General features: G+C 34.9%; 1 protein-coding gene across 1 annotated transcript; it reads left to right on the top strand.

Annotated features, from left to right (window-relative positions):
* The first annotated feature begins 13,065 nt into the window (after window positions 1–13,065).
* LOC111914391 (uncharacterized) lies at window positions 13,066–14,538 on the top strand. Its single transcript, XM_023910144.1, has one exon. The coding sequence runs from the start codon at window positions 13,066–13,068 to the stop codon at window positions 14,536–14,538; it is 1,473 nt and encodes a 490-aa protein (XP_023765912.1).
* Window positions 14,539–16,823: the final 2,285 nt, after the last annotated feature.

Below are 16,823 nucleotides of genomic sequence, written 5' to 3'. Positions count from 1 at the left end.
GTGGATTACCAACCGTTTTCTCTAGCCCAAGCATGTCCAATATGGATTGTTATTAGGCACTTGTCCTCTTGCTAGCTGCGTGTCACCCACTTCAGCCCAGAACATAGGTGATCTGCACTTGCGCCCATAGAGGGCTTTGAATGACGCGACTTTAATCCTAGTGTGATATCTGTTATTGTATGAGAATTCGATGAGTGGTAAATGGGTATCCCAGGCTTTACCAAAGTCTATCACACATGCTCTCAACATGTCTTCCAGTGTCTGAATGGTTATCTCGCTTTTCCTGTCAGTTTGAGGGTGATAAGTTGTACTCATATCGAGTTTGGTCCGCAAGGACTTTTGTAGTGACTTCCAGAATCGTGAGGTGAATCTACAATCTCTATCGGAAATGATGGATATTGGCACCCCATGTAGTCGTAAAATTTCATTAATGTACGTCCTTTTTAGCTTCTCCATCTTGTCGATATCTTTTATTCGTAGGAAGTGTGCGGATTTGGTTAACCTGTCAACGATCACCTGTATGGTGCTCTTGTTCCTCGTGGAGGCGTCAAATTCGCATTGTTGCGGTCCGAGCTTCGCCACCGATCTCCATTACCTCATGGTGGATAGCATGAACCTAAGTGTCCAAACAGGCCACTAGTGGTACAATTAGAGGTAGTATTTGATTTGTGAGGGTGTTGGGTCTCAGAGCATGGTGTAGTTGGTGTATGTCGAATGTGGATTGCCAGCCGTCTTTTCTAGCCCATGCATGCAGCTGGGTTACCCATCGTCGGGCACATCCTGGAAGAAGGGAGATGGAAGGGGCTCATGCCTGCTCTTGATATGGTAGGGTTTGTTAACAATCTCCCTAGTGCCTTCCTCCTAGTCTGATCCTTTATCAGAAAACTCATCCTCGTAATCCAACTCTAGGTACTCTTCCGGCTCCTCTTCTGAATTCTCCTCATAAAACTCTTTTGGCTACTCCTCGATCCATCCGTTGGCTGCCATAGCAGGGTAGTAGGGGTCTTCATGGCGAAATCCGACCAAGTCGTCTGTGCGAGAATAGAGTTATAAGAGACATATAAAGAATCTATGTGTATGGTTCTATGGTATCATAAAATACTCCTATAGTATTGTAAACTTTATGTTTGGTTCTAAGTTTTATTTGTATGGAATGTCAGTAAGTTTTAGACTTGTTGTTCACTATAACTATTCCCCGACATATGCTAGTCACATCTTGGATAAATATAGTTGATTAGGCTGTATTTATCCCGATTCTGATTACGCACCCCAAGGCCTACTCGTAGTGTTCAACTTATCATAATACTTTTATATGGTTCTTGTCAAGACACAGTCGTAGTATGAAAGTATATACCTATACTTTTATATAAATATCCTTATATTTTAAAAGTATACTTTTAGTCAGAGTGTTTTAGCCCTATGTATTTATAGTTGTATATCTTACATAGTTTGATATGCTTAGTTCACTATAAACAATGCTCTGATACCAATCTGTCACACCCCCAAACCAAAACGGCAGAAATGTCTGGGGGTGGATGACTTGATGTACAGTATCATAACAAATGAATAACAATGATAAAAGCCACACAACCATCATATTGATAATTAAGAAGTTTACATTGTACACAAAACATTGTTTACTTGATATTAAATACATATGTCAATAATGTGACACGACGATGCTACATCCTCAAAACCCTTTTGGTTACATGTTTACTGATTTCCTGAGAATACAAGTGGTTTTAAAAAAAGTGTCAACAATTAAGTTAGTGAGTTCATAAGAGTTTTGTATGAGAATAATTGGTAACTTTTCCTTGTAAAGATGATAGAGTGCACTTTGAGAAATCCAATATTTTCTTTAAAATGAGTTGTATGTCTTAAATCCATAGACTAAAAATGCAAGTAGTGTTGTACTGGAAGATAGTCTTATGAAGTTTTATCATTATATAAAACTAATTGAATGTATTTTAGCCCCGTAAACCAAATGTATTGTTAATACCCCATGTTAGTTATCATAACCATGCTAGCGACTAGTGGCCTGCTACGACGTTGTTCAAGCATCAGAATGTTAAACATTTGTCACCCTAGACCTACCGGTCTAACTGTAGCTAATAGCTTAGATGAGAGGTTTTTAGTCTCGTATAGATCTATACACAAGTGTCACGCTCTCTTACTGAGACTCTGTTTATAATTTAGGACTTTAGTGTGTACTCTGGTAGGTACAGTGAAGCCAAATGTCTCACAAAATTGAATCAACCAGTTTACGTCTAGTGTAATGAAAACCCTTTTTTCTTGTTAGTGAAAGTATTATTCTTTCATAGTGGTTACATAGTGTACAAATAACTATACCTTTAAATAATTATATGTTTCGTCCGAAATTATAAAGTAGTATTGGTGACTCCCAAACTATACCAATTATAGTTTATTATGAATGTTTTGTTTAATCCGTTTACATAATCATTTATATAAATTTGTACTAGTTATATTTTCTAGATGTTTTTAAGAGATTATATCATAAATACTTCCATCTAACGCAAGTATGAGAAGTTGGTATGAAAAGTCCATTTCTAGCTTTTGCCATTTTTTAAAGATATACCAGTAACTAGGAAAATATAACTTGATAAAAGTTGTTTCTCTTCATTTTGGGATTTTAACTCAAAAATAGCTTCAGAATATTTAAACCATATATTTTTATTTAAAACTCACAAAACGATGTCATAAGCTTGTTATGTCCATTTTTATTAAAAAAATTCATTTTTACATAAAATGATAAATTGTTGAGTTTGCTTTTTGTAAAACTAACTCCTTGATATTTTGTCTAGTTTCAAAATGTATGACCAAAACAACTTGTTTTGGGTTTTATCCCACAAAAATGGTACAATAACTAGGTTATAACCATTTTTGCTAGAAATGTCATATTTTGTCTAACGAAATTCTTAGTCTTTGTAGTTTTGTAATTATAACTTTTTCTTATGAATATATCACATAGTTTATGTTTTGTTTTTTTTAGTTTTACATATCAAAACTAACATATCACAAATAAATGATCTGGAAACTAGTGATAACCATATTTCATGCAAATAATGCTTTATATTCAACATAGAAATGAAACATGCAAACATTTATTTAACTATTCCAAATATTTCTTGTATCCCCCTCCCCTCCCCCCCCCCCCCCCTTTAAAACATGAAAAACTCAAAAATATGGGGGTATGAACTCACATTGAGTGTGTTGATGGAGATGATGGTGAAGATCTTCAAGCCTAGAACACTTGAAGGTGGTTGAACAACTCTTTGAAGATGGTATTATCCTATGGGTTTTAGCACATGATAATGTGTGTAAATGAGATGAAATTAACATGAAAGTGTGTAGAAACACTAAATTACCAAGAATATTTACAAAAAATTATAAGAACCAACTTGGAGAAATAAATCCTTGGAAGATTTGGACTTGTCTCTTGAGAGGAAAGTGAAGGAGTTTGAAAATGGTGGGAGTTTAAGGAGTTCTTGGTCAAAGATAAAGAGGGGGTGAGGTGATGTTTGCATTGTCATTTGTTGGATAAAAGCCTTGATACATGTGGGTAATATTTTGTTTTGGAATGGATGAAACCTCATGTCATGAAGTCAACCCTTTTCTTCTTTTCTTTCCTACCGAAAATCTCATAAAGCTACCAAAGTTATATAGTGATTTTGGTCTAGTACCACCGAGATCACCTGGTGATGTCGGTCCAGGTACCACCGAGTTCACAAGGTGATTTCGGTCAATGTACCAACCGAGATCACATGGTGATTTTGGTCCAAGTACCAACCGAAATCACAAGGTTTTGGGTCCTAAGCCGAGAACCCTAAGATGTTCACTTTCGTTGACTTGTTTGACTTTTGCTGACCCAGAACTGCCAGTTGTCACACAAACCAATTTGACATCCTAGCTGACATCTCTGGTTTTCATATAACATTCTTATTGGAATAATTAATTCTTGCATGTATAGTATCTGTTTCAAAATAGTGTCTTAATTTTGTAAAAGCAGTCACTAATGGAAGTATTAGTTTTTCAAGATGGGAATACCTGGTCTCAGATCCAAGAGGCTTTTATTTACATAGTAGATGGTATGTTGGTTTCCGTTGAGATCCTTGGCTAAAATAGGACTTACAATGTTATAAAATACTGAAAGGTGTAGGAGAAGTGGTTCCCCCATCTAGTCATTTAACTAGAAACGGTTTGGAACTTAAAAAAATTTTAAGTTCCTAAGAAGCATCTTAGTGCTCTTTAGTACACTCAAACCTTTTTTTTTCTTTTCAATATGTCATAGAAAGGTTTGCACCTTTCTGAGGAACTTGAAATGAACATGTTTAATGTTGGTACTCTTCCTGTTAGTCTCTGAATATCCTTTGTCGAGGATGGGGATCTTAAATCGACAATGGCCTTTATTTTCTCTAGACTTGCTTGTATTCTATCTAAGGAACTTGCATGATCTCATTTCAAAATGGTAATTGGAAGGATTCAACTCCATGTTGTATTCGTCTAGTATGTCGAAGGCGTCTTCAAGATCCTTGAGGTCATCTTGAACTTTCCTTGATTTTACAACCATGTTATTGATGTAGATTTCCATGATGTCCCGCATTTTAAGACCAAAAGTCATAGTTGTATAACAATATACACATATTGGGGTTATGAACGCGGTATCCTTCTAGTCTGATGGTTCTATTTGAATTTGTTGGAACCCTACTGATGCATCCAAGAACGTTAGCAGTTCATGGGCAGCCGTAGCATCAATCATGGAATCTATGTGTGGCACGAGGAAAGGATCCTGAACGCAAGCCTTCTTAAGATCTGTATCATCCACACATATTTGCTATTTTCCATTCTTCTTTTACACTACGACCATGTTTGTCGGCCACCTTGGGAACTTTACTTCCTTGATCATCCTTGTCTTGAGAACTTTTCTACTTTTTCTTGGATGATTTGATTTCTATTAGGTGCAAACTTCCTTCTTTTTTCGTGTATTGGTCTGAAAGAAAGATCAATGTTAAGTTTATGAGTTATAATCTTTTTTCTATACATGTCAAATCCGTATGCTTCCAGGCGAATGCTTTGCTTCTATCTTTTAGGAACTTTATTACTTCTTGCTCGATTTGTTCTACAACTGACGATCCTACGAGGATTTTAGCTTCAAGATCCTCGAGGTTTAGGGGCACTTTCTTTACATTATATTTTCTTGTTTCTAGCACACCTCATGACCCCTAAATTAATTGTTATGCTTGTCGTGGTACCCTTGAAGATTTCATCGAGGTCTTGTAGCACTCCTTAGATTCTTGTAGATCACATATGATCTTTACTGTTCCCGATGTAGTTGGCATTTTAACACATTGATGGCATGTTAAGGGGATAGCCTTTGTATCGTGGATCCATGGTCTACCTAGTATAACATTATAGGAGGATATTGTATCAATTACACAAAAGTGTTGCATGGAGTTTACCCCTCTATGTGGATAGCTAGATTTATCTCATCGACTATATGCTTTGTTTTGCCATTAAATCCTATTAGCACTGAGGATCTTTTGACTATTTCAGATTCATAGATGTTCATCCTTTTTAAAGCATCCAGGAGTATAATGTGGACTGAGGATCCTCCGTCAAAAAGGATCATTCTAACAAAAAGGTTGGCGATGTAAAGAGTGATCACCAGTCTATCGTGATGGGGATCCTGGTCATTCATTTTATCAGCTTTGACAAAAGGTAATCTCCTTATCATTCATAATGAATTTATTCTTCTGAAGCCTTTCTTCTTTCGCCTTTTTTTATACTTTGGCATGTCTTTTTGCTGTAGAATAAGATGTATGACAAATGCCAAATCCTCTACAGTTCACATTGATTACCTTGGCGTCTACAGGAGGGGATCCTGGTTTTTCTAGGATCTTGTGAGGATCCTGATCCTTTTCTTTGGATCTTTTTTTTTTCCAAGGATCTCATTGAGGTATTCCTTGCTAAGTAGGTAATGGATCTCATTTCTGAGGATCCTCCGTCGACAAGGATCATTCTAACAAAAAGGTTGGTGATGTAAAGAGTGATCACCAGTCTATCGTGATGGGGATCCTGGACATTCATTTTATCTGCTTTGGCAAAAGGTAATCTCCTTATCATTCATGATGAATTTATTCTTCTGAAGCCTTTCTTCTTTCTCATTTTTTTTATACTTTGGCATGTCTTTTTGCTATAGAATAAGATGTACGACAAATGCCAAATCCTCTACAGCTCTCATTGATTACCTTGGCGTCTACATGAGGGGATCCTGGTTTCTCTAGGATCTTGTGAGGATCCTGATCCTTTTCTTTGGATCTTTTTTTTCTTCTTCCAAGGATCTCGTTGAGGTATTCCTTGCTAAGTAGGTAATAGATCTCCTTTCTGAGGGATATGCAATCTTCTGTAATATGGCCAAAGTCCTTATGGTATGCACACCATTTGGACTTATCTTTCTAGAAAGTGGACTTTTCTCTCTTTGTTGGCCATCTTACCTTGTCGCCAAGATCTTGAATAACAAATATTAAACCTGAAACATCCATAGAAAAAAATAATAGTCAATGATCTTAGGATATTCTTCTTCCTCCCCTTCATCTTCAAGGGCATTGACCTAATGATGATCGGGTTTGGAATAAGGTTTGGGTTTATAGGATCTTTGAACCGACGAATTGACCTTCCTATTAGGGTTATCATATGAGTTTGGTGGGTTGCCCCTTTTTAGATCTCCTTCTCTTCTTCGAGCCTTATAAACCTTAGTGCTCTACTCCTTACTTCATCCATTCTTTTCCATGGAGTCATTACAAGGTCTTCGTATAAAGGAGAGTCCTTATTTAAGCCCATTTTGAAGGCTTGTATGGTAGTCATCATGTCGATGTGTAACGTCCAAAAAATTATAAGGTAAAAGTTTCATTTTTTGTTTAACCATAAACACCATTTAATCCGTTCAAACATTCAAAAGTATATCAGACTAAAAATAGTTATCAAAGTACATATCACAAAATTATAAAGTGCAGAAACATGGGTGGATGTGTTGCGATCAACCCAGGCCCTTCCCTCTCGAACCCAGGACCTTGTCGCCAAGATCCTGCATAGCAAATATTAAACCTGAAAACATCCATAGAAAAAAATAATAGTCAATGATCTTAGGATATTCTTCTTCTTCCCCTTCATCTTCAAGGGCATTGACCCAATGATGATCGGGTTTGGAATAAGGTTTGGGTTTATAGGATCTTTGAACCGGGGAATTGACCTTCCTATTAGGGTTATCGTATGAGTTTGGTGGGTTGCCCCTTTTTTGATCTCCTTGTCTTCTTCGAGCCATATAAACCTTAGTGTTCTACTCCTTACATCATCCATTCTTTTCCATGGAGTCATTACAAGGTCTTCGTATAAAGGAGAGTCCTTATTTAAACCCATTTTGAAGGCTTGTATGGTAGTCGCCATGTCGATGTGTAACGTCCCAAAAATTATAAGGTAAAGGTTTCATTTTTTGTTTAACCATAAACACCATTTAATCCGTTCAAACATTCAAAAGTATATCAAATTAAAAATAGTTATCAAAGTACATATCTAAAAATTATAAAGTGCAGAAACATGGGTGGATGTGTTGCGATCAATCCAGGCTCGTACTTCTTGAACCGGAAGTACATGGATACATTTTTAAACATCAATCCTAAGCACAAAGCTTAGTGAGTTCCGCAAACTACCACATACAAGACATATACACCAGCTTAAGGTTGTGTAGGGTCTATTTCACCCCCGGGTCTAGTTCACTCCCGAGTCTATTTCAACTCATATGCTAACTCAAGGCTGTGCCGGTTCTATCTCACCCTTGAGTCTATTTCCACACATATGTCAGCACAAGGCTATACCAAGTGTATTTCACCACACACACATATAGAAAACAGGGATGTATGTATACAATACATACAACACAAGTCAAAAAGATTAAAAGCACATACAATCCCTAGTGTCCTACAGTATATTGAGCAAACTCACCTCAATCTACTTATAATCCAAATGATGCTTAGGCTACTAGACCAGAGAATCCCCATGCTAACCAATCAAATACAATCATAATCAATAATTGGGTCACAAACCATAACTAGGACTTAAATCACTAATCCTGACTCCTAGGGTAAAAGACTATTTTACCCTTCCACTCAATTGGCCCAATTATATGAGGCCCAAACTCAATGGTGCTTAAAGCCCAATGATGGCCCAAATCCATAAAAAAACTCAAGTCCCAATATGAGCCCAATTCCATAAAGGCTCAAGTCCTAATAATAGCCTAACTCAACAATATTTGTGGCCCAACAAAACCCTAAAACCATAGAGTCCACAAAGGTCGCCCAAAATCGAGAAAAAGTCCATTCTGCGTACGCCCTACATAGCAGACTTGTAGACCTAGCATATAGCTCTTCAATGCACAAGGTACAACTCATCCTTGCTTGAACTCGTGGGATCCATGCATTACATTGAGCGTACTCTTACGTATGCCTAACGTACTCACTAGATGACCTAAACCTCATATTAAGCATTTAATTCTTAAGAAAAAACATCCAAACTCAAATCTAACTTCATTTTAAGGTCTTAACACATAAAGTTGGCGACTTTACTACTTTGTATGTCTTAATGGGACCCAAAACCCTATTTTATCCAACTAAGACCATAACATGAACACCAAATCTCACATGGTTTGTCCAAACTCATTAAGATGACATTTTTATGCACTAACAACTTCAGAAATGCTAAGATCCAAACTCACCAAGCTCTTTCTTTTTTAAAGTGAGCAAAAGCACCAAAGGTTAACGACCCAAAGCTCAAGAACACTCAACAATAGGCTAGGGTTTCGTATTATGGTTTAATGGGATGGAGGTTGAAGATAAAATGGTTTGAAGATGAGTTAAGGCCTTTAAGTAGGGTCAAAGACCCTATGGATTTGGGACTGAGTTGTGTACGCTTAGCGTATGCTAGGGAGCCTTCACAATTAATCCATCCATGTACTGCGAGCGTCATTCCTTATACGCCCAGTGTATACAACATGTTCCTTAGCAATCTATCTTCTGATGGCTATAACAGTTGCGTACCAAATCCATGTGTGATGATTTTTATATCCATGGAAAGGTAAAGAGGAGCTTTACAACCCTATCTAATTACTTTTGACTTAAAATACCTCGAACTCAAATCCTTAATCCATGAAAGTCCTAAACCGTCACTTTTACAATTATACCCTTGGACTCCGAAGCACAAACCAAACTCTTGGTACCCACAACCAAAGTTATCCATAACTAAATGTGTCTAAACCTCTCTTTCCCCAAAGACCAAAGCCTTATGATACTTGATTCTTGGGTCGTGGCTCCGAATAATGAAACGAACCAAAAACAGGTGTTACACGATGTTGGGGATACTCAGAGCTTCCCTGCCAAACCTGTTCACAAAATCCCTGAGGGATTCCTTAGGATCCTGAACCACTTGATAAAGATCACTAGTGATCTTTTCGAATGTTCGGCTACAAGAAAATTGCTTGTTAAAAATATTGACATAATGTGCAAATGAATTAATAAAGTAAGTAGGAACATTTAGTATCCATTTCAAGGTTGATTCTATGAGGGACGAACCAAAAGCCTTGCATAGACAAGCGTCCTTCAAATGTGTGGGAATAGGGATGATCTCCATTCTTTCCCTTTATTATGCCATATGTTCTTCAAGATATGTAGTGCCATTGTAAGCCTTCATGTTGGGAGTTTGGAAGTGTTGTGTGATTTCGATATCAACAATCGTCGAAGAAAATCTTGAGATCCTATGTCTTGTTGGGGAAACTTCTGATATAGGTTGGACCACCCCCGAGAACTATTGAGATCATCTACCTTAACAATTGAAGTTCCTTGGCCATGACCGAGCCTAGTCCTGCATCAATATCCATGGAGTTAGTGTTAAAAGTATTATTATTTAAGGAGTTACCAAGATTCATGTTATTAGGAGTAATGAAGGTTTTGTCGGGATCCTGGTTCATATGCGCTTACACTTTTTGATCTGACCCCAATAGGGAGCAGGGGCCGGTGTTGAGGATCCTATCCCACGACGATTTCCTGAGGACCGTGTGTTGTCAAAGTTCATGATCTTGGGCTACAAGATCGAGGGTGTTGTTTCTTGGAGTTTGTGAATCTCCACCCTCATTCTCTCTTGGGTAGCAACTGCAATGGTGTTTTTCTTTATTGTCTTAGAAGTTTTCTTAGGAGCTCCTCTTCGAGGTGGAGGAAGGTTTTTAGACGAAATGGGAGGAATGAAGGAAGAAGATAAGGTTGGTTGGGTAGACATGATTCTCGAACGATTGTGAACAGCACGACCCCACGGTGGGCACCAAATTGTTTTAGTCGAAAATTAACTTAATGTAATTCAGCCAAGCTATGTGAGAGATTGTGGTTAGGATAATGCAAGTGTAGAATAAATAATGAAAGTGAAACAAGTAAGTTACAAGGAAAGCCTTTGATCCTTTGTAAGATATCTAGCATAAAACCTTAGGAGGTGATAATGGTCACATGCTTTGTTGCTTTTTATTGATTTTAATATGATATTGCAGAGATGATGAAGATAATATGCGTACAAGTGTAATGGTTGAGCTAATTGTGTGTTGTGTGTGATTTACATGCGCTATTTATAGTCTAAGCTAATAAAAATGAAAGGTCGAGATTTTCGGGATCCTCCTTGAACAAGTATTTGCACGTTGTTTGACTAGGTATTCCCGAGTCTTAAGCTTGGTTGAAGTGGTTCATCATTGAGAATGAGTATTTTGTTGATTAATTCTGCACATGTAAGAAAAAAGAAAAGAAGAATATATGACACGTTATAAATGTTAAGAAATATTGGTGATAATATTTAGGATTCTGAGATATGTTTATAGATGTTGAAGTTTAAGGAATGTTAAGGATCCTAAATACGATACTAGGATCCTGCCCCTCAATATATATATATATATATATATATATATATATATATATATATATATATATATATATATATGACTAGGGCTCACTTGCCACCACTCACGAATATATGTTCTGGAGTGAATGGTTACTTTGCCAAAAATCGTTAATGTGGTTTACTCAATTTTCTGTTTAAGATATATATGGTTTAACTAGGATGGTATACGCAGGGGCGTAGTATCTATGGGGCCAGGACGGGCAGTGGCCCCCCCTGATTTTTGGGCTAGAAGTAGGAATTGTAGTCTAAAAAAAATTAGTTATAGGCCTGCTATCTTCAAATTTGGGCTTTGGCCTCTCCCGATTCTTAATCAGACATGTCCAATAGTCCATATTCTCCAAGCAATATCAAGAAATCAGAATCGGTTCATCCCCATTTGCCCAATTCGTCATTCGCTGCCTATTTCGCCTGCTGTCTCCGTGTCCTGCTAGTCGCTTGTGCGACTTGTGTCGCTGTCTCGCCAAGTCGCTGGTCTCACTCTCGCCATCGCCATTCACCAAGTGCCCTAATCGCCATTCACAAATTACAGAAAATCAGGTATGGAATCCCGATTACCTTCATCTCGAGACCCGAATCCTACTCTTTCTTTTCTGATTAATGATTGTTGGTGTTGCACTGTTGCTGTTGTTTAATGCTGCCTGTGTTATTGAGTTTCTTTTTTAACTTGGCTGTCATTTGCAATTTGCCAATTTAATTTATGAGTTGAGTTGTGAACTTATGATTTGTCAATTTAGCTCTTCTAGTTTTCTTTCAGTTTTGATTTAATATAAGCTCTACTGCGCTAGGACACCAATTCACCAAACATAATTAGAAAAAAATTGATTTGGTTATGTTATGCACTTATGCTGATTTTTGATTTGGTTATTGATTTTCAACTTTGATTTCTAATTGTTGATTTGGTTATGCTTCACAGCTTCAAACAAAACTGAAAACAAATACTGATTTGGTTATTGTTAAATGAGTTATTGGTTATTGTTCTGATTTTGATTTTGAATTTTTGATTGAATCAATTGTTTCTTCATTTTGATTTTTCTAGATATAATCATGGAAAAGATGAAAACCTTAGATTATTTTTTCAAAAGAAATGTAGATGATAAAGAAACTAATCATGAAAGTGAAGAGAGTAAACGTCATAAAGCTTCAACAAGTGAGCCACAACCGCAAAAAACGGAAAATCAACAAGAGATTAAGCCACAACCGAAAGGAAAGGAAAATCTACAAGAGAACGAGCCACAACCACAAGAAAAAGAAAATCCTAATGAACTTGATTTGAAGAATCTAGAAAGAGATCCCGCTAAACGCAAGCAAATGTGGGATTATCCGGTTAATTTAAGGGAGCAAGTGAGACGAGCTTATATGAATTTAGGACCTTTCCAAATACGTCTTAAGGAGTATCAAGCTAAAGGTTCAGCGAAACATCCTCGCAGATTTCAATATTCTTGGTTCAACATTTTTCCTAATTCGCTAGAGTATTCTCCAACAACACACGCTTCTTATTGTTTTATTTGTTATATATTTAATGATAAACCAAGTGTGTGTCATGGTTACGATGCATTTACTGTTAAAGGATTTGATAATTGGAAAAAAGTTAATGATGGGAAAAATTGTGCATTTTTGAAACATATTGGTTGCTCACAACATAGAAATGTTGTTGCATTTGCTGAAAACTTGATGAACCAAGCAGCACACATTGAAAATATCATAGTGAAGCAAAATGAAGCGCAAATATTGAAAAACCATTTACGATTAAAAGTTTCAATTGACACGGTTTGTTGGTTGACCTTCCAAGCTTGTGCTTTACGAGGACATGATGAAAGTCCTAATTCCAAAAATCGTGGTAATTTTCTCCAACTACTAAAACTTCTAGCATCTTATAATGATGAAGTTGCAAACGTTATATTAGAGAAAGCTCCTTATAATTCAAAGTATACTTCTGGGGAAATTTAAAAAGAAATTCTTAGTATTATTGCCATTAAAGTTCGAAAGCATATTCGTAGTGAAGTGGGGGATTCATACTTTTGTGTCATGGTTGATGAGTCACGGGATGAGTCTAAAAAAGAGCAAATGGCGATAGTTTTGAGATTTGTTGATGCAGAAGGAATCATACGAGAAAGGTTCTTGGATTTGGTTCATGTTAGGGATACCTTATCATTAACCTTGAAAACAAATATATGGAGACAACTTTTACACTATCAATTTGATGTTAGTAAAATTTGTGGCCAAGGTTATGATGGTGCTAGTAATATGAGAGGGGAATGGAATGGATTACAAGCACTTGTTCTTAAGGATTGCCCTTATGCATATTATGTTCATTGCTTTGCTCACAGATTGCAACTAGCCTTGGTGGCTGCTTCAAGGGAAATTATTCCGGTACACCAATTTTTCACAAACTTAATTTTTACAATTAACGTAGTTTGTGCTTCCAGTAAGCGTCATGATGACTTACAAAAGGCAAAGGCAACTGAGATTGAACAATTATTGGAACTAGGTGAAATCGGATCAGGGAAAGGATTGAATCAACTTGGGACATTAAGAAGAGCTGGTGATACACGTTGGGGTTCTCATTTTCGTTCTGTTTGTAGTTTGATTGACATGTTTGCTTGTACTCGTGTTGTTCTCCAAGGAATAATTGATGACGTATCTGCTACTTATTCTCAGCTCAAAGATGCTGATGCAGCTTACTGTTATCTAAAATCATTTGAGTTTGTGTTTATTCTTCACCTGATAAAGGAAGTAATGGGAAAGACCGATATACTTTCTCAAGCTCTACAAAAGAAATCCCAAGATATTCTTAATGCTATGGAGTTAGTTTCAGCAACCAAGGAGGGTCTAAATGATTTCAGAAACAAAGGTTGGGATTCTTTACTTTCACAAGTAAAGTTTTTTTGTGAAAAACATGAAATAAATATGCCAGATATGAATGCTCCTTATACTTCTACTCGATATCGGTCTCGAAAAACATATAATCATGTTACTTTTGAACATTTTTATCGAGTGGATTTGTTTACAGCCACATTGGACAAACAGCTAAATGAGTTGAATAGTAGATTCAACGATCAGGCAGTGGAGTTGTTAAGTCTTAGTTCTACTTTAGTTTCTAAAGTGATTAACGTTGATCAAATTTGTCTTCTTGTTGAGAAGTATTATCCTGAAGATTTTACGGAGCAAGAGAGGATTCAATTACGATATCAATTGGAGATTTTTAATATTGATATGACAAAGAATCCAAGGCTAAGTGGTGTATCAACTATTGCCGACCTTTGCAAGCGTCTTGTGGAAACTCAGAAACGTGAGACATATTATTTGCTTGATAGAGTGGTTAGGTTAATCTTGACACTTCCAGTTTCTACCGCAACAACAGAGAGGGGATTTTCAGCAATGAAAATATTCAAGAACTGTCTTCGCAATAAGATGTCAGATGATTTTCTCGCAAATAACTTGGTGATTTACATAGAAAGAGAAATTGCTGAAAACATTGATTCGAACTCTGTAATTGATGAATTTAAAGACATTAAAGATCGTCGGGCTGAGTTGTAATTCTTTTTATAGATGTTTATTATTTGTTGAAAACAATCTGTGTTTTTTTTTAAAATGTTAATTTCAGTTTATAATATTTTCGACCCCAAGTTATTTGTGCAAGCAACACCTCTAGGTATACGTACTTTTTAGTTTGATGTGGACAGACTTCAGCAGTTTCGAACTTTTGATCAGCATGCATGGTTTATAAAATAAGATATTAATAGATAAGTGATTCTTGATATTTTTTGATAGTATTTAACATATAATTGTATGTACGTCTAAAATATACATGTATATATAAATACGGGGTGGGGGTGGGGCTCATCTTTTGAAGCTCCTAACAAGGATTCTCTTAGGTCCTCAAGAGGGCTAGTGCAACACCAACACCAACACATTTATCAAGAGATAGTACAAGATTCTATACTGTACCCTTTTCTTTCATTCAATATTTTTATGAGTTCTAGAAATAACAGTTTTTACTAATATATACTTCTTCCCTTCCAATATTATTGTGCAAAGACAAAAATACATATATTAAGGAAAATATTAATTATCATTAATTTTATTTAATAAAATGACAGTTTTGTCTTTATTTTGTATTTAATGTTCCATTAAAATGCTTAGTTGATTAAGTAATAATGACGGGGTATTTTGATAAAAATGTTATTTATTTTTAAAAGTGGACTATTACTTTGTGACAAACCAAAAATGAAAGATGAACTATAATTTTGAAACGGGGAGTATATATATATATATATATATATATATATATATATATATATATATATATATATATATATATATATATATATATATATATATATATATATATATATATATAGAGAGAGAGAGAGAGAGAGAGAGAGAGAGAGAGAGAAAGAGAGAGAAAAAAAAGAAAAGAAAAAGAGAGAGAATGTGTGTGTTTAGTCAAATATAGTATTAACCCTTTGGTGATTTTTATTTAAATTTTTGCATGAGAATCAAACAAAAGTGGTGGTGAATGATGTTGTTTTTGATCGGAGGTTATCTTTTATGAAATTTGATGCCCCACATTCCTCTTACATGGACACTTTAAACACTCATCATTACTGCTGAGGTGGCATCGGGCAATCAAACTTTGCTTTTCTCAACTTTTGTTTATGCTTCTCTTTTGGTAGGGTTGAAGGAATGTCTCTTTGCTTCATCTCCTATATACCCTTCTTATTTTTTCTATTTTTCTTTTTGTTTTACGCTAGGGAATGTATCCTTTTACTATCTTCTACTTTTTTTCTTATTATCTAATCGTCATCTACTTTTTTTTCTTGTTATTTAATCGTCATCCTTATGTTTTTTTAGTAATAGAAAATAATCACTTTTAGACATTTATATATTTATATTTATAAAAAATTTATTGGAATGGTGCTACTATTAAGACATCTATTAGACATCCCATATATATTTTTATCAAAAATCAACCAATACATAATCATTTATATTAATCTTTTTCAAAAAATAATACAATTTCAACTAATAAGAAAATACTTTAAAAACTACACAGATGTGTAAATATAAAATATGATGTTTTTTTAGTCAATTATTGTCTTTTTCACATCATCATTTTTATTCTTTTATTCAAATTTACTATTTAACATATGCATTATATTAAACCCTATAAAATTTAATAAATTTTCACTTCATTATCATTATATTTTTAAACATTATAAATTTAAAAATAAAATATATAACAATTAAAAAGATGTAATACTTAAAAATAAATTATTTAAAAATTACGAAGTTTAGAATATTTAATACATAAAAAATACATTAATTAAAAAATATGAAAACTAAATATATAATAAGTAAAAAAAAAATACGACACTTACAAATTTATTTTCGGTTAAATTCACAAATGGCCATTTAGCTTAAAATTATGTCCATAAAATTGTTTTCATAAAACCATATTTGCATGAATAGTCCCTATAGAGAAAACATTGCATACAAATAATCATTCTGATGGATGTATGTTACATGGATCTATTAAGTTCAACGATTTTTGGATAAGGATAATTTATGTCATTTTTTGAAACGTCGCCTAAGGACTATTTGTGAAATTTAAAAAAAATCTATTAAATTTGTTTTTATTTACAATAAAAGGCAAAAAACATAGAAAATGTAATATTTATATAAGTAAAAAATTAAAATTTACATATTATAGTGATCATTCAACTATATTTTTTAAATTAAATAAATAAATTTTGTTGTATTTATATAAAATATTCAAAGTACAATACATAATTAAATATTTATGTTTACTATTTTTGTAT

This window comes from Lactuca sativa, chromosome 5 (assembly GCF_002870075.4).
Source record: "Lactuca sativa cultivar Salinas chromosome 5, Lsat_Salinas_v11, whole genome shotgun sequence".
Lineage (NCBI taxonomy): Eukaryota > Viridiplantae > Streptophyta > Magnoliopsida > Asterales > Asteraceae > Lactuca > Lactuca sativa.
The sequence above is the reverse complement of the archived record's forward strand: the minus strand, read 5'-3'. Positions and strand labels throughout refer to the sequence as shown.